Genomic DNA, 27,928 nt, shown 5'->3' on the forward strand with positions numbered 1-27,928 from the left:
ATTAGCCTCATTTTCTCTAGTGCTGGATTATAATGACAGCAATCACCATCAGTGATGTGGCTCACCACCCTCCGCACCTCGCCCACCCCTTCTCAAGTAGGTCACTTAACTTATCGCTGAAGAAATATGATCTTACTCTAGGCTAACACCAAATTTAAGAGGAGGTTTATATAGAGCCGATTACACATTACGATGCAGGGTGGGTTATCAATGACACGGCGGACTTTCAAGACTAAAAAGGATTTTAAAAAGCTAAACTACCATGCCGGTGGCGATAAATCAGTTATGTAGCTAGTAAACCTTGTGTAGGGGTATGATATATTCAAAAAAATGTAATTGGAGTGCGCTGGTGCTTTCTAAAAGTTATCCAACCAATCTTTATACTTGGTGGTGACAAAAGGACCCAGATATCGTGAGCAAAAAGGACCCTGTGTCATTGTTCCTGTAGCTCTTTTCAGAGGTCTTCACGGGTCCACTTAGATCAAGAAACCACAACCCCATTCACACAGATCTTTGGTCCCAGAAAATACCCGTAAAATTGCCAGACAAGCGTCTGTGTGAACACAAACTCGTCACGTAAATCTTCTGGGATCGTTGCCGGAAAGAGGACCTAGTCAGATATACGGAAAACCCTCTGTGTGAACAAGAAGCCGAAAGAATGCCGTAATGGGCGTGACGTAGTGAGGACGTGCGCGTCATCACAACAAAAGTTATGGTTCAGCTCCTTAAAACGAGAAATAACATGCATATAAACATTCAACACGAGAAATGTCGCAAACTAGATTGAAGCAGTTATCAGGAAATGATAAATGAGACGCATAAACAATGACGCACGTGCCGTAGTGTGGACGTGCGTGTCATGGCAACATGAAGTTGGTTCAACTCTTTAAAATGAGGGATTTCAAAAACTGAAAAATGAGGGAAATTCACGTCAAGAAATGTCAGCAAACTGGACTGAAGCAGATATCAGGTAAGTTAGCTCGTCACTTACTGGGTTGAAACGGAGATCATTCAGCAGCATAAAAGAATATCGCGCCACATGCTCATTTAAGCTATAATAAACGAAAATGCCCGCGCGTCATCCCATTAAGATATATCGTTCAGCTCCTCAAAATGGATATTAATAATCACGATGAGAAATGTCTGAAAACTGTATTAAAGCAGAGATCAGGGAGCTCGTCAAATATCCACTCAGAAGCTGAGATCAATCACCAGCATTAGAACGGCGCGTCACGCGCTCCTTTATAGTCTTATCATAAACAAAAATGCACGCAAGTGGTTTCTGGAGAGAGAAATAATAAATAATTTGCAAACTTCAGACGCTGTGTAGAAGAGAGGGCAGGACTTTCAACAGGTCACGTGTCTTTCCGACACCATCAGATGCCGGCTAATCATGGCAGTGTGAAGGAACAAAAATCAAACGATCCCGGAAAAATCCAGGATGCATTTTCCGTGTATTTTCCCGAATGTCTGTGTGAAAAGGGCTCACGAGAGGGCTCAAACGAAGTTTCACCTGTGCCTCGGACACGGGTTGGATATAAAATTAGCTGCCTCGGGTAATTTAAAATGAATGAGTTTTTGCCGCACAGACCAGAGAAGACCCGAAATATCTTGCGTGTGTGCATCGAGTCCTTCAATAGTTAATTTTGAGTCCTGTGGCACTTTAAATATTAACTGAGGGTCTCTCAAAGTCAGAAAGAGTCGTCGCCAACGTCTATGACCTAACACAGCACACGGAGTCAGCTCACAGCTATTTTCTTACTGTCGTTGTTTTGACAGATTTCTGAGGTCAAGTGCTCAAACTTACACGCAGCGACACTCGACGCGCAAAACACACAGGCGCACTGCTTGAACTCGACCCCGCCAGTCTTTGGGCTGCTTGCGTTTGGCCTAACATTGTTATCCAGCCAGTAAATCGTGAGAGAGCTGGAGGGTAAGAAATAAACCTTGTGCTGGACGCTTGTCTTCGGTTAGCTGGAGGTGATTTTTTGCTCTGTGGCCCTGCTGCTTTTCTCCTCTGGTCGTGATGGCCCCAGGTTTTCCTCTAGCTAATCTCATGAGAAACGGCCTTTAACCAAGTCATGGCAGAAATTTATATAGCTGACGTGTGTTTAAAATACTCGCCCTGATCATTCACAGGTTGACGTGCGTATAAACAATGACGCTTTTAAAACATCACTTTGTTTTTCTGAGCGTCTCTACAGTACTGTATGATGAAGAAATACTGAGTGAATCTTAATTATGAATCTCATGAAATCCTTTATGAATATTATGAAGACAGACTTAAGATATTATAGGCTTTCCCGCTGGCGTTTTTGTTTAAAAAGTTGCCACCCAGCACCAGCATTTTTATAATTTTCACAAAAGTTTAATGCCTTCCAGAAAATGTTCTTTTATATAAACATACAATATATTAAATGAAAGAACAGAACCTCTGCTTTCAGGAAAAAAAAGATTTCATCATACTTTCATTTGTTCTCTTTTATCACTTCTCAAATATGGGTAGGTTTCTTAAAAAACACCAACTTTTGAAAAATTACTGAGATATGAATTTAGGTCGATATTGCCTAGCCCTAGTCTTAAATGATAGTTTTTTTAAGACCAGAGACAAACCAGACAAAATAAGACCAACTCAGAGGTCAAATTTGCGCACTTACACAATTTATAAAAAAAACTGAAGCAAAATCTTTTACTAATTTTAAACTCTGTGTATGTTTTGATAATCATTCGTTAACAAAATTCCTTCACAAAAATTAAATTTTTTTCAGCTTTTTGCTAAAATATTTTAAAAGAAAAATACACATATTTAAGAGTTTATAAGCAGAGAAAAAATACAGATAGGATGAAATGGGTTTTTTTTTCTTTTTTTTGAAAGCAGAGGGTCTTTTCTTTCATTTGAAATATTGGTATGTATATATATATTTTTTTGATGAAAATTTTTCTGGAATGCATTTTGTGAAATTTTTGTGAAAATTACAAAAATAGCTGGCAGGCAACTTTTCAAAAAAAGGCTGGCGGCGAATGAGTTAATGAGCTTGCACTTTTTATGCTTAATCTGGTCTAAAGGAGCTGAAAACAGGACAATATTTTTTTAGTAGAGATGACGATAGGTTTAGATATGAACCTGCTTCATATGACCCCAAATTAGATCCAAGAATCGTTTTATGCAAGAGTTGACAAAAAACAACGTTTGCCATAAGTAAGTAAGTACATGTAAGATAATAGGTTGTGCTTATAGTTACAGATTAATCTGATATAGACGAAAGTATTTCAACAATAAACAAATAAAACACTTCGTTTTTAAAGAGCAGCTCATTTCATCTTGTTTCACCGCTTTGTAAAGTTGTATCATCAGGACCACACTGAGTTAAAAGCTACTGTCACAAATAAAAACAAGCTAAACTGCTACATCCACAACTGTGAAACACAATTAAATGTAATTCACCTTTTACAAGGAGGACTCGGCACAGAGCATCAAATCTAATGCTGTCTTATTCCTTGAAAAGACCTTTACACACCCGCTGTGAATAAAGAGCTTTGAGATGCTTTTGAATCTCAGGCCAGAAACAAATCTGTATCATAATTTTGAACAAAGACTGTCAAAGATGATCGTCCAAACTCCGCATTGTTGGCTAATAGGAACTGGCAGAGCTCACCTAAAACCATTAAGTGTGACCTAAGACCTAAGAGTGACGGCGGAAAAGCATTCACAGACAGCAGTCCAGATAACAATGTACTAGCTGATTAAATGTGTGCGTGAAGAGTGCACATATAAAGAATTGAAACGCTCCCATGGCACCATTATATTGGCTCAACTACGCCTTCAAATGTGAGATATGTGCTGCAGAAAGTCAACTGGTTGCAATTATTCGAAGAAAGAGAACAAGACTCAAAATCTCTCTGCTACTGGGAGCAAGTGGCCATTAGCAAATTGAGTCAAAGGGAAAATCAACATTTTTAATGTTGCTTATATGTAAACCATGCTGGCAAAATGAGTTATTTAGTTATTTATATTTTGACATTCTTATCTAAATATCTAAAAATTCTTAAATTAAGATGCTTTTTCTTGATGAGCAAAACGACCCAAGAAAATAAGTCTAGTTTTTTGACCAAAAATATGTATTTAAATATATTAAATATAACATATATAATAATAAATATAACAATATGCACAAAGTGATTTTGTGCATAAAACAAGCTAAAAAAAAAATCGTGAAAATAGTAAATTCGAGAAAAATCAAGAAAAATTTGCTTACCCCATTGGCAGATTTTTTTGTTTTATGCACAAAATCACTTAAATTTAATATTTTTGGTCTAAAGACTAGACTTTTTTGGGGGTCGTTTTGCTTATCAAGAAAAAGCATCTTAATTTAAGAATTTTTAGATATTTTTACTGAAAACAAGACAAAAACGCTAAAAAAAAAATTCTGGAAAATAATTTTTTGCAATGTAGATCTGTCCCACTGCCAAAAATGACTACTTTTCTTAGTATTTTTGTCTTGCTTTAAATACAAATATCTAAACATTCCTAAATCAAGATGCATTTTTTTAAGAGTGATTTTGTGCATAAAACAAGCAAAAAAAATCTGCCAATCTTAAACACTAAATTCATGAAAAATTTGCTTACCCCATTGGCAGATTTTTTTGCTTGTTTTATGCATAAATCACTTACATTTGATATTTTTGGTCTAAAACTAGACTTATTTTCTTGGGTCGTTTTGCTCATCAAGATAAAGCATCTTAATTTAAGATTTTTTATGGAAAACAAGACAAAAATGCTAAGAATTTTTTTTCTTGAAAATCATTTTTTGCAGTGTAGATCTGTCACACTGCCAAAAATGACTTATTTTCTTAGTATTTTTTTCTTGTTTTAAATACCAATATCTAAACATTCTTAAATCAAGATGCATTTTTTTAAGAGTGATTTTGTGCATAAAACAAGCAAAAAAAATCTGCCAGTGGGGTAAGCAAAAAAAATCTTGACATTTTTCTTAAACACTAAATTCATGAAAAATTCTAGAAAAATTTGCTTACCCCATTGGCAGACTTTTTTGCTTGTTTTATGCATAAATCACGTACATTTGATATTTTTGGTCTAAAACTAGACCTATTTTCTTGAGTCGTTTTGCTCATCAAGAAAAAGCATCTTAATTTAAGAATTTGTAGATATTTTTACTGAAAACAAGACAAAAATATATTTTTTTCTTGAAAATCATTTTTTGCAGTGTAAGCACAAATTCACTTATATTTGATTTTTTCACTAAAACTAAACTTATTTTCTTAAGTCATTTACTTATCATACTTATCATATTACTTGTCATATTACTTTATTATTTTGCTGATCATGAAAATGCATCTTGTTTTAAGAATTTTTTGATATTTGTACTGAGACAAAAAATTAAGACAGTAACTTTTTTGAAGTGCAGTCAGTGCGAGGAAGATCGTTTTGAAGTCTTGTCACTCTTAAAAACTCTTTTAACATCAAGTAAGTCCTGCACTTATTTTCTAATTCGTGTATGTTTTCAAACCGAAACCAAAAATGTCAGAAGTGAGTTGGTTAAGCATTTACACCTCTCAAAAAACGTACAAATAAAGATAATTTTGGATGTTTAATGACTATTTCGATCATTGGGATGAGGGCTTAATGTTCTAATTTTTATGAAACATCAATTTCGACCTAAATTGACATTTATATATATTTTTTGGCTGTAGCTCAAAAATTGCACTGTGCACATTCTGACTCATTTTGCCAGCATGGGTCACATATGTTTATTTGATGTCTCACCATTGCTAAGAGTTTGCTCATTAAAACCGTGGTATCAAGCCAAACTGTAAAAAAATCCGTAGAAATTGCAGCTGGGTTGCCGGTAATTTACTGTAGATTTAAATTTATGTTATTTACTGGCAACATTTTGTTCAAAGTTAAATGAACATTTAACATTTAAAAGTCTTTGTCTTAACAGAGTAAAACTAAAAAAACAGCATCAAGCTAAACATTCTGGGAAACAAAATCTGAAGCAAAACCCAGAAAAAGGTTGATGATAATTTCTGGTTCCCAGAATTCTTTGCATGAGGCTGTTATTGTATAGTTTTATTCTGTAAAGATAAAGACTTGTTAATATTTAAAATTTATTTAACTTTGAACAAACTCTTGCCAGTAAATAACATAAATTTAAATCTACGGTAAATTACCAGTGCACCCCTGTAAACAACCACGGTGTTGATCGAGGGGATCACGTAGTTTGAGCTGGTGTGAATAAGTGGAGGCTGGGACTAATTTGCATATTCATAATCTGCATATTCAAATTAAAGCAAGCGTGTGTAGTTACATGTTGACTAGTGTATTTAACTCATTACCCGTCAGCCATTTTTTGAAAAGTTGCCCACCAGATTGTGATTTTCACAAGTTTCACAAAATGCCTTCCAGGAAAATTTTCATCTAAAAATATATAAGCATACAAATATATCAAGTGAAAGAACAGATCCTCTTCTTTCAAATAAACAAACAAACAAACAAAATGGGGGGGGGTAATTCATCCTATCTATATTTTTTCTTTGCTTATAAACTCTTAAATATATATTTTTCTTAAAAAAATAGAAAAATTATTGCAAAGCACTGCTATATGTGTATTGCGTATCGAGGTTTGCGCTCTTGCTGTACTTTCGATATATCTTGCAACCCTAATTTTACGCCATGAAGAAAAAATTTTCAGAGGAAAAACGTTTAAAGATGTCATTTATCAACTAAACCCTAAACCAACTTTTTTTTAGTTAATGATCTGTAAGAATGGGGCTTTATTAGTGCTGTTCATTAATTTTAGTAAGTTTTTTGACATTTGGATATAAAGTGTTTCAATACTACAATATATGGTGTAAAAACGTCTTAGTGCTGCCCTCTTCAGGTTGAACGGTGGCTACTACAGTTGAATTTTCCTATTGGATGGTGGGTCCAAAAAATGACTCGTGACGTAAGCAGGTTCAAAATCACCACGCCCTTGTTACGATCTCACCACACACTTAGTTCGTCCCTTCTATCTCATTGGGATCTGCCCACTTTTCTTATATTTTTCAAATATTGCCAGTGGGTGGAGTCAGGCTCTGACCAGGGGTTTAGTTACGCTTTAAAGATAAGTTTTAAGCAATAAAAGTATCAACTATAGGAAGACTATAAAACAGTCAATAGTCTTATAAAAAGAGCCATGTTGTTGTATACTAAAACACCCATGAATATATTAGCTGAAACTGCCTTACATATAAACTTAAAAATACAAAGTTTCTATATTGTTTTGCTTCTTTATATCAAATTACAGTAAAGAAACTCTCAGCCTGACACCAAGCCAATGCTACTTATTATTAATGCAATATGTTTCTGTAGTTTGTTGTGTACAGAAGATAAATCTATGAGTCAGGTGGCAGAAACAGAAAGAGTAATGACAGACTAACGCTAGGAAAACTAAGAGCAGTCATTGACATGTCAAAAAAAGACATTGAATAACAAGTGGAGCTTCTTCCACTTGGCCTGCTTTAATACTTTGTGCACTAGATAGGGAGTCTAAGCGATAACCTTCATTTATCAAAATATGATCTTTTGTGTTCAACACAATAAAGAAACAACACGAGGGAGGGTAAATGATGCTTTTTGGGTGAACTATCCATTTAAATAAAGTATAGGGAGTCAGTCGATCCAGTTATCACATAAACCCAGACCTTGTAAAACAGTCCAGCTTCTGTGCAGAAAAAAATAAACTCTACTGCTATCTTAAATAATACTGCTTTATCTGCATGAGAGAAAAAGCGACTTTGGGACTTATTTACATGAATAATATATATACATGCAGCATGTTGTATCATTCAAAAGCATATCTAAATCCCATACCTTGAGCTCTACTGCACGTCCCCATCTGCTCATTGCAGTCAATGAGAAAATCACTCAGTCACAAAAACACAATGTCCCCTTTGGGATGATTCACAATCTCAGTTCCTCTGTGTAAAATCCAGCTTTATATCTCAACCTGATGTGTCGAGACCATTACATCATTCACAAGAATTTGGCACTTTTAGCCATTGCAGTGCATTGAAGGTAAACTATTTTCAGTTTGTTGTTCTGTTAAAATCGAACCCACAACCTTGCACTGTTAATGTAACTCTCCACCAATAACCTTTGGCTGCGTCTCAATCAGATTCCTTGTTCAGTAGTCAGGGCACTGATCATGGAGTCGGCCATTTTAAAGGGATAATTCACCCAAAACTTTGAAAATTATGTCATCAGGAAAAACAAATACGATGGAATTTAGTGGGTATGGTCAACTGTGTGCTTACCATCATTTCTTCATCATTTATCACAATACTTCCAGAATATTTGTTTTCCTACTATATAAGTCAATGCTTATGGCAACTGTGTGCGTTCCACCATTTATCAAAATATCTTCTTTTGTGTTCATCAGAAAAAAAAATCATATAGGTTTAAAACAACATACTGGAAGGATGAGAAAATTATGACTTTTTTGGGTGAACTATCCCTTTAATGCTGTGTTCACACCATACATGAATAGAGCGTCAAATTTGCGTCTAGTTTGCCGCTTGAACATTTTGAATGCATTTGACGCGCGTCAAAAAGCAATCGTTTGAAGCTAAATTGACGTGAAATTTCAGTCATACCTCCATGTTGGAAATGTGACTCCGGGAAGGCCAGCCGTCACAGCAGCAAGCGGGCTCTTGATTTGTTAACGCAGTGCGAATTGACACCAAAGTTCACATTTTTCAACTCTGGTGTCAGATGCCAATTCACGTCATTCGCGCGAACTAGACACATGAATGAGGCGAATTCGCATATACCGCGTTTAACGCCTCATTCGCATCGCTAGACCTCCAGATGTTGCACTTGAACATTCTTTCCCCCAAAATTCCCTCAATGCAACACAATAACCAGTGATGGTCCCTATTCTCTTACCGGAAATCTAAATTATGTTTTCTGAAGCTCTTCAACCGAAAATTACGCGAGCCAACTCAATAAACTTCATAAAACGCAGCACAACTTTTATAAAGACAAAACGTTGTTTAAGTTTTAACTCTTTCACCGCCAGCGTTTAAAAAAAAAGTTGCCAGCCAGCGCCAGCGTTTTTCATGATTTTCACCAAAGTTTAATGCCTTCCAGAAAATGTTCTTCTTTAAATATATAAACATACAATATACCAAATGAAAGAACAGACCCTCTGCTTTCAATCAAAAAAAAAACCGTTTCATCCTACCTTTAGTGGTTCTTTTGCAATCAGCTTTTGAATATGGGTAGGTTTTTGCAAAAACACCATATTTTGAGCAAAAAGCAAAAATAATTCCATATTTGTGACGTACTTTTCATAGAGATCCCATTCAGAGCGATCTTTAAAACAGACACGGACATGCAGCAGCTTGCCATAGGGCAATACTTTCCCTTAAAAAGTTGCGGAAGTGCGCCACCTGGTGGATAATAGCGGTATTGCGGCAAGACGGAAAATCTCGTCATTGGCGGGGAAGCGTTTTCTCTTGATTGACGAGATATCTCGTCAATGGCGGAGAAAGAGTTAATGTAAACGAACATTGCTAGACAGGAAGGGACCACAATCTACTTAATATTTAAATGCACAGATATGTAAGAGTAATGAAAGTGTTTTTCATTTTATTTTTGACAAGTGTTAAAGGTGACATAGAATGATTGAACGGGGTCTTTATCCTTGTTCTGTGATGTGACATGTAGACAAAAATGTTTTTGTTTGGGTCTGTAATGCCTTAGAAGCTTCCTAAAAACCTCTCTCAGATAGCTCTAGTAGGGTGGGGGATTTTAAACAAGTGGTTTTGCACCTATTTGGCTCCCCCTACTGGCTTAACTTGCAATCTCATTACTGATTAGCTGACTTTGCTGCCACTCTAAAAATGTAGCCAATTATTTTAAAGTGGAGGGGCAGTTAGGTGCCTGTGATGTCATAAGCATCAGTTTTTCAGATTGGGTCGTTTTCTGGCTGACATTTCTAAAAGAGGAATTTCTATGAGACTGAGATGTTTAGCATGTCTAGCACTTTTTTTATATTTGTGAATGCGGGTAGACTACCATTATTCAACAAAGACAAGATAAAAATGGTTTTTCATTCTCTGTCCCCTTTAAAAAAAAATATTAATTATTATTAAGCAGCCACATCACAGGAAAACAAGTATACAGTGTCCCAATGTGAAGTGAGCTAGGTTCCTTACCAGTGCTCAAACCTGCCTACACAGCCTGTCTGTCAATTTAAAGGGATAGTCAATTTAAACATGAATGTCTTTTTTCTGATAAACAGAAAAGAAGATATTTTGAGAAATGATGGTAAACACACAGCAGATAGTGACCATTGACTTCCATAGTAGGAAAAAAATATTTTGGAAGTATTGTGATAAATGATGAAGAAGATATTTTGACAAATGATGGTAAGCACACATTTGCGGTACCCATTGAAATCCATCAAATTTTTTATTCCTACTATGGAAGTCTATGGTCACTATCTGCTGTGTGTTTACCATAATTTCTCAAAACATCTTCTTTTGTGTTCATCAGAAAAAAAATTCATACAGGTTTATAACAACATTAGGATGACTAAATTTTGATTTTAAGATGAACTAGCGAGAGGGTTTCAAACTTTTTGTGTGTGTGGACCACTATTTGTAATCAATAATTTTTCACGGACCACCTCATAATACTCATAATAAAATATGTCCTGAATTTATCTGCATCTCTAAATAGGCTTACTAGCACTAAAACTATAACTGGTCATCACATCAGTACAACCGATTCTTAAAACATATTCTTAAAAAAATATATTTTTCTTAAATTTTTTTATTATTTTATATTTAATTTTGCCTTTAAACGGACCACCTGCAGTACCCTCACGGACCACTAGTGGTCCGCGGACCACAGTGTGGGAATGGCCGAACTAGCCCCAAAAAATGCCTAAAAAAAGTCAACTAAAACGCATCTATTTTATCTGCATTCAACTAAACCACATCCATTCAAATAACTCTGTAAACTTTTTTCTTACTGTTGCAATCTGGCAGTGTATTAATACAGATATTTTAGCTTCTGTTTGGAAAATTGCATGGAATGTTTCTCATTTGGATAAAAGCTTCTGGTAAATGACTACATGTAAAACACATTGCCTATTTTATTCTGTGCTTGCTTTTTGCATGCCATGTTTGATGGTAATTTATGACCTAATTTAAAAAGAAAAAGTTCTGCCACTAAAATAAAACCATAACATGTGTAATATTACTACAGTAAAGAGGTTTTCTTAGGACTACATCTTACTATCACTGAAATGCATCATCTCTTGTGGCCAAATGTTTTCAATAAATCAGGCAACTGTAATTAATTCTCAATGTTCAATGGTGCATTTCCAATAAAAGAACAGTGTTTGCAAAAACCAAAAACAGCATCTATAGTCTAAATGAAAACTAAAACACCACTTTAAAAGTCTAAATTAATTCTGTATAAGTAATTTGTGCTGAATTAAATGCAGCAAGGTAAAGCTTATTGTATGCCTGAACAAACCCTAACCAGACTGTTTTGTTAAATTCAATATCCTGCTGTATCGCACAGCTCTGAATAATAATATCATTTATTATCACAACTCTAGACAACATGTGGTCACAGGTGCGAGTTTATCAACATTTAACAATATCTTCAAACACGCCTTGACCATTTAATATTCAGACTTAACAATATCCATTTCATAAATGAGCATTAGATTCACAGCTTGAGGTTAACTCGCAAGGTATTGAAAAATGAAGCGAAATTTAAAGCACTATGTGAAAACTCATCCTCTCCTGAGTATCCCTCTCAGCATCTCTACACGTCTCTTTATTATCTTATCCAACAAAGACATTTTTCTGTCTGCCAGTTGAATCGCAATAAAGCCCAGATTTATAGGCTTCTCTTTTCCACGCTTCCTTACAGTTTTCAGATATTTTAAAGGAAAATTTATCAAACTATCAGGAAACGTACTAAAACAACTTTTCTTGTTAAACAAGCCAATATTGTGATGCTTAACCAACAGAGCAGCATCATTCATTTTTAAAGCAAAGTTAGTTTATATATATATATTATACTTTTATTCTGTGGATTCAGACAATATCTAGCGGAAATACTTTCACTGATCTGTCTCTGTAGTTTTAATCATTAATATTAATAAATCAAAATCAGGATGTGTAGCTTTACTGTAACCAACAGTAACACCATAAATCATAAAAGTTTAGTTGTATTTGAAGCTAAATTCTATACTGTATAATATAGCTATACTGTATTATATAGATATAAAGTATACATATGTGTTTGAAATACAACTGAAATTAAGGTTCATGTGTTAAAGGGATAGTTCGGCCAAAAATGATATTAAACCCATGATTTACTCACCCCCAAGCTGTCCGAGTTGCATATGTCCATCGTTTTTAAGACAAACACATTTTCGGATATTTTAGAAAATGTTTGAGATCTTTCAGTTGATTAAATGTAATGTTACGGGGTCCACCCATAGTCCACGACCTTCAAGTCCAAAAAAAGTGCGTCCATCCTTCACAAATTAAATCCAAACGGCTCCAGAATGATAAACAAAGGTCTTCTGAGGGCAATCCGTGCGGTGTTGTTGTAGAAATATCCATATTTAAAGTTTTATTAACGTAATTAACTACCTTCCGGTAGCGCTGCCCATTTTCCAGCTTCCCTAGAGTTAAACATTTTAATCTTACCATTTTGGAATCCATTCAGTCGATCTCTGGGTCTGGTTAGCGCTAGCACTTTTAGCATAATCCATTGAATCTGATTAGACCATTAGCATCATGCTCAAACATAACCAAAGAGTTTCGATATTTTTCCTATTTAAAACTTGACTTTTCTGTAGTACATCGTGTACTAACACCGATGGAAAATTAAAAGTTGCGATTTTTTTTTAGGCAGATATGGCTAGGATTTATACTCTCATTCTGGTGTAATAATCAAGTGACATGCACTGCCCGAAAATAGCCCCCTTGGTAACTTTCAATGGCAGGGGACTATTTTCGGGCAGTGTGTAATATCACTACGCCTGCTGCCACCATGTTACAGCAGCAAAGTCCTTGATTATTACGGCAGAATGAGAGTATAGCTCCTAACCATATCTGCCTAGAAAAACTTTTAATTTTCTGTCAGTCTTAGTACACGATGTAACTACAGAAGAGTCAAGTATTAAATACTGAAGCTCTTTGGTTATTTTTTAGTGCGATGCTAATGGTCTAATCAGATTCAATGGATTGTGCTAAGCTATGCTAAAAGTGCCAGCACCAGCATCATTATTGTTTGGTTAAATTGAAGATCGGCGAATCAATATTTTACCCAGCTGTAATTCTTCATCTCATTTAAACATTTTGATGGAGAGATTAACAAATGAAGGAGTCTGGCGCCAGTGCTAAAACAACCTGGCATAACGTAACACAAATTATACCACCCAGCCAAACGAAGACATTTGAGCCAAATATTCAGATTATCATTGTGTCAAGCACACATAAGCCTCATACACAATATCGTACTGTTTGCATGCGACTTACACTCCCTCTTCTTATTTATTTGCTCACGGGTGTTTACATTGAAAACTATTTGCCGAGTTAATTGAAATCATTTTAAAAATCATTTAGCAAACATGCACACAAACAGGTTTGTCCCATCACTTTCCCTCCCATTATCTTCATCTGGCCGATGAGCCGAACACCTGCTCTTACTGCTGACAACACCGTGTAAATGGATGCCAGCCATTTTTCTCCCTTCATCTGCATCTGTTTATCACAGCTACCTCACCTCTGTCTCTCTCTTTCTCCATCTCTGTGTTAAAGAATCAAACTCAGCTGTCCATGTTGCTTGATTTGGATCCTGTTTTTGGCAGGGAATCGATGCCATTTATAGGTTTCATTGATGAAACTGATACCTTCTGTCATGTCAAACTGAGGGTGTTAGAGGACAATTGATAAACAGATTTCAATGTTATAATCTGTTTTAAACGTGACTCCTAACATTTGCAGCATTATATAGCAAACTAAAGTTGAGAAGTTTACACTCACCTAAAGGATTATTAGGAACACCATACTAATACTGTGTTTGACCACCTTCACCTTCAGAACTGCCTTAATTCTACATGGCATTGATTCAACAAGGTGCTAAAAGCATTCTTAAGAAATGCCCATCCATCCTAAAGTGGTGCGTGTTGTGGCTTCACAAATGCTTTGCTGCATACCTCCGTTGTAACGAGGGTTTTTTTTCAGTCAAAGTTGCTCTTCTATCAGCTTGAATCATTTCGCCCACAGGACTGCCGCATACTGAATGTTTTTCCTTTATCACACCATTCTTTGTAAACCCTAGAAATGGTTATGCGTGAAAATCCCAGTAACTGAGCAGATAGTGAAATACAGAATTTCTTTCCCATTTTGACATTCAGTTTGGACTTCAGGAGATTGTCTTGACCAGGACCACACCCCTAAATGCATTGAAGCAACTGCCATGTGATTGGTTGATTAGATAATTGCATTAATAAGAAATTGAACAGGTGTCCCTAATAATCCTTTAGGGGAGTGTATATTCAAATAACAGCACTGTCATTTGTTGCCAAACATTCACTTCTGTGTTTCTGACAGGGCCCTTTCCTGCTGAGCTGCTGATCTTTCTCTGTCATGGATTTGAATGAGGATGGGGCAGGGGGATGCAGACATGAAGTCAGATTGAAAGAAATACAATTGATAAATCCCATTAAATGCAGAGCACTTTCTTGTGAGGCAAGAGATTGAGGGAGATCATTTAAAAAGACCTCCCGCACGCCCAACTATTAGGCCACTTTATAGCCGACATGCCTGAGCGCTTCAGACGCTTGTGCACTTTTTAGTCAGGATAAAAGAAGTATGAAGGAGGGGTGCAGAAGCATTAAGGTTTTACCTTAACCTCAGGACCATGTTCACTGCTACCTGAGCATTCAATGATTTCTCCAACGGTTGAACCTAGACAGACAAAAAACATAAAGGTGAGTTGCCTACACACAGGATCTAAATAAATCAAATGTTTTGGAAATGTAAAGCGAGAAACTGCACTAGTCAGCCCAATGGATGCTTTTACTAAACCATTGACTGGACCAATAAAGAACCATCTGATGCTTAAACACAGTAAGAAAATGATGAATTGTGACTCAGTGAAAATCCAGTTTTTATTGTAATTTACTGTTTTCTACATAAAACAATTCTGTGCATGAAAATACAATATTGCTATATTTAAAACTGACTGAGTAAGGTCATGTCAAAGACTAAAATCGTTGTGAAATCAGTGGTGTGCATACACTAGATTAGTGGTGAGATTATTAGATTTTTTTTTTGTGTCACGCACGAATGCTCTCATCCATTCTCTGATACATCCAGATGGGTCAAACCAGAAATGTCAATAAGCTCTTTGCGACAATACATCATGCAAAATCCACGCTAAAGTTGACACTTTTTCAACTTGCGCAGAAGACGCGATCGCGGCAAGTATCTCTCGTTCACTGCAATTGCATCCTAATTCACATCATTAATTCATGTCTATTCATCTTTTCATTGACTTTGTATCCGATCTACTTGTGCAAGCAATGACTTAAAGGGGTCATAGCGTGAAAATTAGACTTTTTCAATGTTTAAGTGCTATAATTGGGTCCCCAGTGCTTCTATCAACCTAGAAAAGGTGATAAAGATCAACCCAGTAACTTAATTTGAGTAAGCCATTTACTGCAAGCATGTGAAAAATTAGGTCGTTCAGATTTCGCCTGTTTTGTGAGGTAGGTAGCAAGGCGAATTATAATAATACCGCCCCCTTTATCTGTGCTATCCAACCAAAGCACTGCCATTTAGTTCAGAGAGTAAGAGGGAGAAAAGAAGGACTTGACAGCACAATTGAGTTTCAATTACAACAAATCACCATCATTGTGATCAGTGTTTGCACTTCATCAGCTCATTTGCATTTTAAAGGACACACCCAAAAACGGCACACTTTTGCTCAGGCCTACAAATTTGCGATTTTAATATGCTATAATAAATTATCTGTGGAGTATCTGTGAGCTAAAACGTCACATACACACTCTGGGGACACCGAAGATTTATTTTACATCTAAAAAATATCTCATAATATGACCCCTTTAAATCAAATTTCGATGATCCAAATCTCATAATTAGATCATGAGACTTTGGCCTGAATTAAGAAAAAACAAGAGTCGGAATTTTTATATGTTTTAAAGGAGACATTTCACAAGACTTTTTTAAGAAGTCAAATAAATCTTTGGTGTTCCCAGAGTACATATGTAATGTTTTAGGTCAATATGACATATATATAATTTATTATAACATGTTAAAATTGCCACATTGTAGGTGTGAGCAAAAATGTGCCGTTTTTGGGTGTGTCCTTTAAAATGCAAATGAAATGCAAACACTGATCACAATAATGGTGGTTTGTTGAAATTGAAACTCAAGGCTGTCAATTATTTTATTTTTTCTCTCTCTCTCTGCACTAAATGGCAGTGCCGTGGTTGGATATTGCTGATTAAGGGGCGGTATTATTATAATAAGATCCCCTTCTGACATCACAAGGGGAGCCACATTTCAACTACCATGCTTGCAGAGAATAATTTACCAAAACTTAGTTACTGGGTTGATCTTTTTCACATTTTCTAGGTTGATAGAAGTACTCAATTATAGCACTTAAACATAGAAAAAATCAGATTTTCATGATATGTCCCCTTTAACTCATTCCTCACCATTTCTTCTAAAAATATATAAACATACAAATATATCAAATGAAAGAACCTCTTCCTTTAAAGGTGCAGTGTGTAAATTTTAGCGGCATCCAGTGGTGAGGTTGTGAATTGCAACCAACGGCTCAGTCCACTGTTCACCCCTCGCTTTTGAAAAGCATTGAAAAGCTATGGTAGCCGCCACCGGAAAAACATGTAATTGATGGAGACAACTTAGTAAAAAAGTTTGTCCATTAAGGGCTTCTGTAGAAACATGGCGGCACAAAATGCCGACTTCCACGTAAGGGGACCCTCTGTGTATGTAGATAAAAACGTCTCATTCTATGATAATAAAAACATAACTGCTCATTATAAGAAGGTCTTTATACACCCCTGATAATATAGTTTTGTATATTATTTTGCATTTCTGTGCATTTTACAAGAGATCCTTCTAAAAATTACACACTGAACCTATATACAAACAAACAACAAACAAACAAAACGGGGAAAAAAACATTTCATCCTATCTATATTGTTTTCTCTGTTTATAAACTCTTAAATGTTTTTTTTTAGCACAAAGCTTAAATAATTGCATTTTTGTGAAGAAATTTTGTTAGCGATCAGATTCAGAACGATTAGCCATCTAGTGGATAATAGGGGTATTACAGATTAACATAAAAACTCCTCAGGAATACGTTTTTTTTCATGCAAATGTTTTTCTTAATTGACGAGACAACTCTATCCCCGCCATTGACGAGTTAAGTTACATTATGCATCAGAGACCGATATTTATAACTGACATTACTCTTTTAGTAATGTGTTTTAGACTTACAATTTTTAGAAAAAGTTAAAGGAACAGTAGGATTGTGGCCAAAACTGGTATTGCAATCACAAAATTGTGGCTAAAACTGGTACTGCAATCACACAACTAGAGGCCAATACACAAAATGACAACATAAACATCAGTTGAGGGCTGCAACTCCACTTTTTAAATGACAATATCCTGGCCAGACCACTGTTGTGAGTGATATAAGTATTTGAAATGAAAATGATTTCTTAATGTCTAGTGACATTACAGGGCCATTTTATGATTAATTGATATAAATTTCTTACATACTGTTTTTTTTTACTGAGCTCGTCACAATACACTCTAGGGTTGACTTGGCAAAAAGCTACATGCAATTCATTCTTTAGACTTATAATTATTTGTAACAGAGACCCTGAGGACGCTCTTTCAAGCTCTTGGAGATATTAGGTCTAATAGGCTCCCTCAAGGCCAGTCGGACCCCCGGGTCGTGTTAAGCCCGTTCAGAGCCGACCCGCCTCACAGCATGCAGCATCAGGACCATTGAATCAAGACAAATCACTGCTGTATTGTCAAGCCGACCGGCCCTCACCTGGGGATGCTGAATGGAGAGGTTCTCTACCGGGAGACTGTTGGCATTCACTTCACCCTGCAGAGGCAAAATCAAGTGTTTAAGAGTGTAGAAAGGTACAGAAAAACATCTCTCGCTGTTTCTTTTTTCCTCAATCCAAGGACATTTCTGGGGAATCTAAGCTTTCTACTGCCTGAAAGCCTCTACTGAAAGTCATGACATTTTGTAATCCAGTGAGAGAAAATACAAGTGGGACATAACTGCGCTCACAGAAAATACATCTGTGTTTGCATTGCTTAATTGCTATTTGTCCACTGCGGTTCAATAGGCCACACTTGTTCATTATTTAATACATCATTTATTAGACACATACTGCAATCCCCTGATACTCTCAATTAAATGGATCTAACAATACTTTGGTCATTAATTAAATCTATTCACAGACAAACACCGTCAGGCAAGCCTAATGTCTGCTGGCTATAATTTGTAGCCTTTATACTCATCTCTTATACAATTAGAAAATAATGCACATCCAAGGTGGTAATGCGGCAAGACGCAAGTGTCCTTTAAATTAATTTCAAATAATTCAAAGGACCTGAGTCAATTAATTTGCTTATACCACGGTTACCACAGACATTGCTATGATGGATATTTTAAGACATTTGACAGGTTAGGTGTGCGTTTATCGAAAAATAATGCATAGCCATGGAGCATTTCTCAACCAATCAGATTAAAGCATTTAACAGCCCTGTACAGTATAGACCCCTTTATCACCCACGTCACGGTGACGTCACCGCTCTAGCTGGAGGCATAAAATAAGTAGGAACTCATAGCCGGCGCGCTAAAAGTTTGAGTTTTTGACTTTAAAATGTCATCTTGTTGTGTTCTTGCCTGCCAGATTAGAAGGAACCGCACTTTTGGTTCAAAAATAAAGTTTTACCGGATCCCGGCAGACATTCCTTCACAGAAATTAAGAAGACAATTGTGGTTGAATGCAATACGGCGTACAGACTAGACGGAGACGATCATAAATAATGCTCGTGTTTGCAATGCACACTTCATATCAGGTAAAATAATCTATGCATATGTACTGTTGTGTTGGTTTTATCTAGTACAAATCAGCAAGTTTCTGTGTTATAGGTGAAAAGTCACCAACCGCGCTATTGTTTAGCTTAAATGTTAAACAAACATGCAGCGATAGATGTGTATGCCATCGTTTGAATTGTCTCTTAAAATAATACACATTGCTAATCATAGTTAGCCCAGTGATAGGTTACATAAGACAGTAAGCCTAGACAAATTACCCAAATCCACCTGAAAGTAATTCATGTTGTCTAGGAAATATCTAAAACCTGGTTAAAATCGTCAAGAGTTAATTTACAAAAATACCTGTCACGGTCCCGCAGAATCAGTGACTGTACATATTCGGACAGATCCGAAACTTCTTCTGCATCCATGTTTAATAAATCCCTCCTAAAACATGCTAGTTTAAGCTTGTCAACATAGCCTCTGCGGCTCTTTCTGCCTCCAGCTAAGCCCCGCCCACACAAATACGTCACATTGTTTACCAACTGTAAAAGGGTCTATAAGTAAGGAATAATTGAAGACGGGCCATTGAATTATAAGAAAATAATGAACACCCAAGGTGCAATGTGGCACGACGCGGGTGTGCATTATTTTCAAATAATTCAAAGGACCAGAACATTTCTCAGCCAATCAGAATACAGCATTCAACAGACCCGTGGTATAAATACACTGTAACACACCTTAGGCCCTGTCCCAAATGGCACGTTAAACACTCATGGTCTTTCTACAATAACGCACTTTTGTGATGTGACGCCACTATGACTGAAAAAAGTCTTCTGTGAAGCTGGCACAAGTGTGGGTTCAGGAAAAGTGTGCATATTGACCGAAATAGGGGGCGGCCACGAGCACCCTTTTAAAAGCTGAAATGACAAACGTGTTGTGGACTTAACCGAAACACTAGACTTTGAGGATACAAATATTTTTCAGAGTTCTCCAGACTTGAACTTGGGTATGCAGCGAAATGTCTTCGCACAAGCTTGCGTTTTCCGTCTGACATATTTGCATGCAAATTAAAAAGTTAAAATTGAAAAGTTGCCCGCCAGCCTTTTTTGTGATTTTCACAAAAGTTTCACAAAATGCCTTCCAGGAAAATTTTCTTTAAAAAAAATATAAACATACAAATATATCAAATGAAAGAACAGACCCTCTGTTTTTAAACAAGCAATAAACAAACAAACAAACAAAACGCGGAAAAAACTTTTATCCTATCTATATTTTTTTTTCTGCTTATAAACTCTTAAATATGGGGTTTTTTTTAGCAAAGAGCTGACATAATTGCATTTTTGTGAAGATATTTTGTTAGAGATCAGATTCAGAACGATTATCAAAACATACACAGAATTTAAAACTAGTAAATAATCCGTGTGTCTCAATTCGTTCCCTAGCTCCCGAGGTCGTGAATCAGTATATCGTGTACACAGGTTCGGGCACTGGTAAGGACCCTAGCTCACTTCACATTGGGACAATGTTCACTTATTTTTCTGTCACGTGGCTGCTTAAGCGCGTTGTGATTATTCACAGCTGTTACTCATCAACAACCGGCAAAACCAACATCTCTCTGACTTCATTTTAAAAAACAGTACATTGTGGAAAATGCTGTCATTATTCTCTTACATATCTGTGCATAAAATTGGAGGCATATAATTACATTTTAAATGTAATAAATATATTTACAATTTTAAATAAATATTATTATTTTAAATATTGAGTAGATTGTGGTCCCTTACTGTGTAGCAATGTGTGTTTATATTTACAACTAAAACAAACGTTTGTCTTTATAAAAGTTCTGTTACATTTCATAAAGTTTATTGAGTTGGATCACGTGATGTTCGGGTGGCGAGCGTCAGAAAAGGTCACGTGATTTCCGGTTAGGGAACATAGGGAACATCGATGCTCACTGGTTTTTGCGTTGCATTGTGGGAATTTTTAGGGAACGAACGTTCCAGTGCACTGAACGGATTTTGCGATTGAGACAGCCCTTAAAATGGCCGACTCCCTGATCAGTGCCCTGACTACTGAACAAGGGAGCTGATTGAGACACACGGAATGTTTTTGCTTCAGTTTTTTATAGACCAATTTCGTGTTTGCAAACAGAGATGACGTTCTTTGTGGGCGGAGCCAAACTGGTTGCAGAAAGTGACTGCTCCGCAGTAGGGTTGTGAAGTGTTTTAGCATTAAACCGTGATTTTTATGGATCCGGTGTTCTGTCGAAGTCTGATTCCTTTATGTTTCCCTTTAGTGCAATGTTTCTTATAGCGTTTTAATCACATTACGTTTATTTTTTTAGATAGATCAAAAGTTTAAATGGCTTGGCTACTGATATGCATGTATGTAATGTATATGTATTGTTCTTTTTTGCTAAATCAAATATTTTTACAATCTGAATCGCTAAAGTACATGTAAAAGCAATACTATCATGTATTATATATAATAGCGTTTATTAAATATTTCATATTTTACAGTTTTTATTATTTCTTCCTTAATAAATTATAATTGTAACATGATAAAAACGCTATAAGAAACACATGGAGGGAACAGACTTCGACAGAACACCGGACATCTTCTCTACTTATTTTCTATTCTAATTATTAAAAGATTTCCAGATGATTTCCTCGCTCCATTCTGTCCGTTTAAGGGCTTATTGTAATCATAAACACCTACGTTTATCTTCAAATGATGTATTTGACGATGGTATTCTATAAAAATGAAAGCTATCTTTTTTGGCATTCTTATTCTGACACTTAACAGCACAACCGGACATTTTCCAGTGAGTTATCTTGCTCTTTTCACTGGTGTCTAATTCATTTCCACTGTTTTTCTGCAACCGCATTGCGCGCGCAGCTTGCAGTGACGTAACTGTGACGTCTACTCTAAATTGGTCTATAAATTGGGTAAGATTCACGCCATCTAATGGATAATCAGGGTATTGCAGATTAACATATTAATGTCAGAAAAAAAGTTTTTTATGCAAATGTTTTTCCTTAATTGACAAGATAACTCGTCGAGGGGAAAAGTGTAGTGTGACCGCTCCTTTAGTCAACAAGTTCGCATGACATGCGCCATTTTGGACAAGGCCTTAAGAGTCAAATTTTCAACCCAATATACTTTCATAATGTGACATTTCCAAGTGAAACACAGTATTTGACTACATTTTTAGGATAAAGTCGATGGTGCTTTGCCTGCTCAAAACTCACAGACACGGCCAGAGTGCCTTTGGTGCCCACCAGGGCATCACTATGCTGTTGCTATGGAGTTGTAAGTCTTTACTAAATTCTTCACAAAGCCCAACTTCAAGTCTATACAATATTCTAGAATCTAAATGCAGAATGAACTCCTTAAATGATTTTAATTTCCCACAAGATGAATGTTATAAAGTTGTGGCCAAAAGTGATGTTTTGGTAAATGTTTATTTTAATGCCCCCCCCCCCCAAGTTAGATTAAACCATCAAAAATAATGTGGTTTACTCTATAAAATGGACAAAACACTAAACTTTTAAGGTGTTTATTGGACAAAACATTTTGGCGAAATGCAAACCTCAGCGTACTGGGAATATGGGTTTTATTACAATATACAAGAAAATGCAGAAAAACAAAAAGCTCACAGGTAATTAATTTCAGATATTAATATTGGTAAATCCTCTTTGTTATAATATTTTATAGTCATTGTCTTTATAAACTTTGCACATGCATTTTTTATGCAAAACCTTCTTAAATTATTTTAAAAGCAGAGTTTCACTGTATACTCCATAAACACCAATGCAAAGTTTTGGTGCATCTTTGATAAAGTATTTGAATAAAAAGCAAAGATTTCAATTGGTCCAAGTAAAACTTCACATTTGGTCACTCCTGTAAGTCTGATTGCTTAAAAAGTCAATCAGATCAGTATAATATTATAGACAAAAACGTTTTATTTATCTAAGCTCATGTACTACCTTTAAAAAGCATAAGCCAAATTCAAGTGCATTTAGTTTGGCTGTCACTGGTTTATCGTTCACCCAATAAACAAAAATTGCTCGCCTCTGATGCCTATGAATTATATTTTTGGTGCGGCCTGTTATTCTTTCTTAATTTTATAATAATTTTAAAACATTATCTTTATAGCTATCGCCCTTAGTATGAACAGGCCTTTTATCCTAGAATAAAGTAATAATGATAAACATCGAGGCGTTAGCAGGCAGCATTCAAGCAGGTAATTACAGGTTGTGATATCATGTCGACTTAAATACACTCAAGAAACAATGCGTCACTCCACACAACCAAATAAAAACGTTTTATATTGGCATGAAAAAACTGTAACTTACGTGCTGGTTTTCGTCTTTGACCCTGCGTGACTGCAAAACCAATAATAAGACAAGATTCAATTATGTTTTCTTCCTTGCACAAAGTACGACAGACATATGTAGCTATTTGTGTGGGAGCGCAATCAATGCTAGCTCATTTGCATACCACAATAAACAATAAACACAAGCACAACGTCTCCAGCTTCATTAGTGAACGCTGATTTGCGGACGTGTCGCTACGGGGGCCTTGATTGTAACTTCCTGATGAAGACGTTGAAATGTTATGTATTAAACATTTACGAATGAATAAAGGCCCATCGGCTTTGATCAAACAGTGTGCGTCACCTGTGTGTCCTTTTCATTTCTAAACTTCATGTATGGTAAAGGCAGTGTAGGCAGTGTTTACAATGACATATTTATTAAAGTGCATAGATAAAACACTCAATAGGTAATCGTTGGTACGTTTGTAATCGTATTGATGGCTCAATCGTATTGAAAAGCCTTCATGTAAACACCTTAATCAATACGATTGAGGACGATTGGATGCAAATTTGGATCGTATTGAAGGAGGTGGTGTACTCCGATCTGTGATCCAATCCGCAGGAGAAAAGTATGCATGTTAACGCTGTCCTGTTAAATGCAAATGAGTTGATCTCTGTACTTAATGGCAGTGCTGTGGTTGAATAGTGCAGATTAAGGGTGGTATTATCCCTTTCTGACATCACAAGGGGAGCCAAGTTTTAATGACTTATTTTTCACATGCTTACAGAGAATGGTTTACCAAAATCTAAGTTACTGGGTTACTGGGTTTACCAAAACTTAAGTTACAGATTTTACGATATGTCTCTTTAACAGTGCGTGTTTTACATTAAGAACAATTATTAGGACCTGAAGCCACACCTACCCGTCCATGATTGACAACTGCCTTTCCCTCTTCACTTATCTCATCCATTTCATTATCACTCCATTCCCAATCACCGTCTTCAGTTTTGTGCAGGTGACCACTCGAACCTGGAACCCTTCTGACCTGCAGGTGCGATGAAACACACTGTCAAACTCATTAAACTGGGATCTCCCACTTTGTCTTCACATACATTCATTCTATAGGTATTTATCTTCATTAAAAAGTTTGGTTTATTTAAGCCCTGAACCAAAACAAGCAACCCAAAGCAATCACAACATTTCAAACTTTTAATTAAAGCAAAATAAGCGTACAAGATATTCGTTTAGTTTAGAGAAGCAAATTTCATTGCTAAACCTCAGAGCTGATGGTGGGTCTGTCCACAGGTTTATATACGGTCACTAAAATTCAATGTTTATTGAGAAATTAATGGGATTTTCATACTTCAGGACTCATTATGTCTGGATACCAGCATTACTTGAGTTTCACTGAAGGTCTGTGCTGAGCTCACAGAGGTTATTTTAAGGGTTAATGAAGACCTTTAATTAATCCACCAGCTCTTACTTTAACTAAAACCAAATTTTCCAGGCCTGGTTAATATCAATAATCAATGCTGAAATATTCCAACATCTGTACTTCTGAACAAGCAACATCAATTTTGCTTCTCGATACAGTAGGGGAGCGAGGCACAAACTAACGCTTTTTGGGTTTGGCTCTCATTCAAAAAATATTTAAGTTAGATTAATCATTTTTTTACACGATCAACACAAACATCTCTGCTACAAATGAACACTTAACGTTTGTTTTTGGGACCTACAGTTACACAGAAAGTGCAAATGTTACCCCATAGGTGGGGTTAATTGTAACAAACAGAGGGTTTGTTGTAACACCTGCTAGAAAATAATTTAATTTAAACACAAATAATTCAATCCAATTCTGTCTATATACTAAAGGTGGATATTGTTTATATATCTGTCTATAATAGATAGATATCCACACATTCATCCATCCATCATCCTTCATCTAACCATCCTTGTATTAAGCATCAATGCATATAAGTAGATTTTTTTGAAAGGTCTGCACAATTCAGACAAAAAAATCATAATTGTGAGTTATTCCCCCAGATATTGTATTAACAGTTATCATTTTGACGAATAGTATTTACATTGTTTTTATTTACATTATTTCATTATCTTTGTGGCTGTGTGACAACTAACCCCGCTGTGTAAAAATGTTTCAATCCCAGCTATCAGTTACTAAGAGTTGCTGACATGTTTCAAAATGGTGTTATGTTTAGGTAACAAGACAGTGATTAAAATAATATAAGGGTGGATTTGGTGACTTGCACACACATTTTAGAAATCGAAAAAAAAAATATGAAATTTTTTTTACTTTAATGCCTCCATAAACCCTTCGTTCAATATCTTTACCAAAACACACAAAAACTTCACAGGAAATCTTCTGACAGTAAGAGAAAAAGACCAAAAGCACAGATTCCTCGGCCTGGTATAAATATGTAAAGTAGCCGTGTTACAATTAACCCCGTGTTAGTTTGTGCCCCATTCACCCCTAGAAATACAGTAAATACTCAAACATAAACTCTTAATTACACTGTAACACTACACAGTTTCTTAATCACTGTTTTGTCAAATGTTGACGACTTAAAGTTGTCAAAGTTTTCAAAGAAGTAATTAAGTTTCTTTTTTTATAACCCCTCCGGAATTTTCTTTTTTTTTTTTGCTGATGCTTAAAGCTAATTATTATTGTGCATTATTGTGCTTCAGGTTTATGGTGTTTAGGTATTTTTACAACAAAAAACTAATTAAGATTTTTTCCTTTCTCACAGTCCCATCCCCAGATGAGATTCCCACGGTGTGTTTACTGATGCATACACAAAAAGTAAATAGCTGAAATCGCAATTTTTTAATCTGATTGGCCGACACTATGCATTATTTGGATATATGAGTCCACCTGGAAAAAAATGTTTCACGGAGATAACACAGCGTTTTTAATTACAGGCTGTCAACATTTCCAAGGTTATTGGCATCAAATGATTCAAACTGTGGTTCAAATGAATCAAACTGCTATTGGTCATTTTACGATATGTCAGACTGGCTTATGCCCTGTTCACATTACAAGTTACAAGCAATACAATCACATTTATTTTAATGGAGAGCTGGTGATTTCCGGCGACATGAGCGACAGTGACCATTCACTGAGTTCACGACATCCATCTTTCGTCAGTAGTGGACAGATCTTGGCCAAAATAATTTGTGATCTGAACCAGACCGTATTTCTTACATTTACATTTATGCCTTTGGCATCCGCTTTTACTTAAAGCATTTTATAATGTTATAATTTATGCGTATAAATTATGACAAAGTTTTGAACCCAGAACCTTTGCCCTTGTAGTGTAAAGCTCATCTGAACTACAGGAACATTAGCAAAAATCAAGTCTGGCTTCACAAGCCCAAAAGAGTTTCTGCTGACTTACCGAGAGGTTAATGCTTTGTCGTCAGCACCAAATTTAACTCTATCAATAAAGTCTCTGAATGCCTCAGAAATCTGTGGAGTTAGACTGAAGATATCCCGATCAATGACGATTTCTGACATTTGCTCCACTCTGAGAGAATATTGACAAAATCATATCGGTCAGGTCATGAAATTCAGTCCGCATGGCCTAAACCCACAGGACATGCATGATACAAAGACACTTTCACATCCAGGACCCTTTCTACAGCATAAAGCGCCAGGAAAGTCGGGTGAAAAATGACACAAGCAAAATGATATGAAAGCATCCTGCAAGTGAGATACTGTATCATGTACCCTTCTCTCAAAATCTTGTCCTCTCTCAGAGCACGAACCTGGACGAGCGTCGCCTTTGCACTGCTCATGATTCTTTAAAATAATACAGAAATAAACAAACAAGCAAGCACAATGACAAACTGTACTTGCAGGCTGTGCTCTCAGGGAAACACAAGTGGGTCAGCAGCATTCACAAACACACACGCACACACAATAATTTCGAGACATTATATGAGCTGAAATAGCCAGCAGTAAATTGCTCTCTTAGTTTAGTGGAGTGCTGTGACGCTGACATTTAATTACACAAAACAATAATTAAAACACTTGCAGAGAAAAACAATACACAAAGTAATACAAATAATGAAAACTAAATCCATTGACGTATACTTTTTAATCCTTTTTTTAATTGACCAATTAATTTTATTTAATCCTACCTTCATTTATTTTCTGTATTGCCTATTGTCCATATTTTAAGTACTGCTTAAGATTCCTATTGTAGCAGCAGTCTGCAATGGTGTTATGGGACCTCTTCTTATTTTTCTAATAACTAAAAATATGTTAAACTAAAATGCAATCAACCAAATTGAAAGAGTTTACCTTCACATTGAAATATATTAAGTCAAATTAAATGCAATGTACAAGTTTGTGATAACAAACATTATTATGCTATAGATGTCAGGTTTTAAAATCCAAGCCTTACACAATATATAACAG

The 27,928-nt window shown here is 35.9% G+C and overlaps 1 protein-coding gene across 2 annotated transcripts in view; it reads right to left on the minus strand.

The window, feature by feature from the left end:
• The window catches only part of stk39 (serine threonine kinase 39), a 79,108-nt gene that overhangs the window by 27,632 nt on the left and 23,548 nt on the right, over positions 1 to 27,928 (minus strand). For both annotated transcript variants that reach the window (XM_073811926.1, XM_065252321.2), the window contains 4 exons: positions 24,413 to 24,535; positions 23,530 to 23,559; positions 18,164 to 18,220; positions 14,954 to 15,015 (listed from right to left, as the gene is read on the minus strand). In XM_073811926.1, coding sequence (XP_073668027.1) covers positions 14,954 to 15,015; positions 18,164 to 18,220; positions 23,530 to 23,559; positions 24,413 to 24,535 — 272 coding nt within the window. The remainder of the gene's footprint in view (positions 1 to 14,953; positions 15,016 to 18,163; positions 18,221 to 23,529; positions 23,560 to 24,412; positions 24,536 to 27,928) is intronic.

The sequence above is a fragment of the Paramisgurnus dabryanus genome, chromosome 15, assembly GCF_030506205.2.
Source record: "Paramisgurnus dabryanus chromosome 15, PD_genome_1.1, whole genome shotgun sequence".
Lineage (NCBI taxonomy): Eukaryota > Metazoa > Chordata > Actinopteri > Cypriniformes > Cobitidae > Paramisgurnus > Paramisgurnus dabryanus.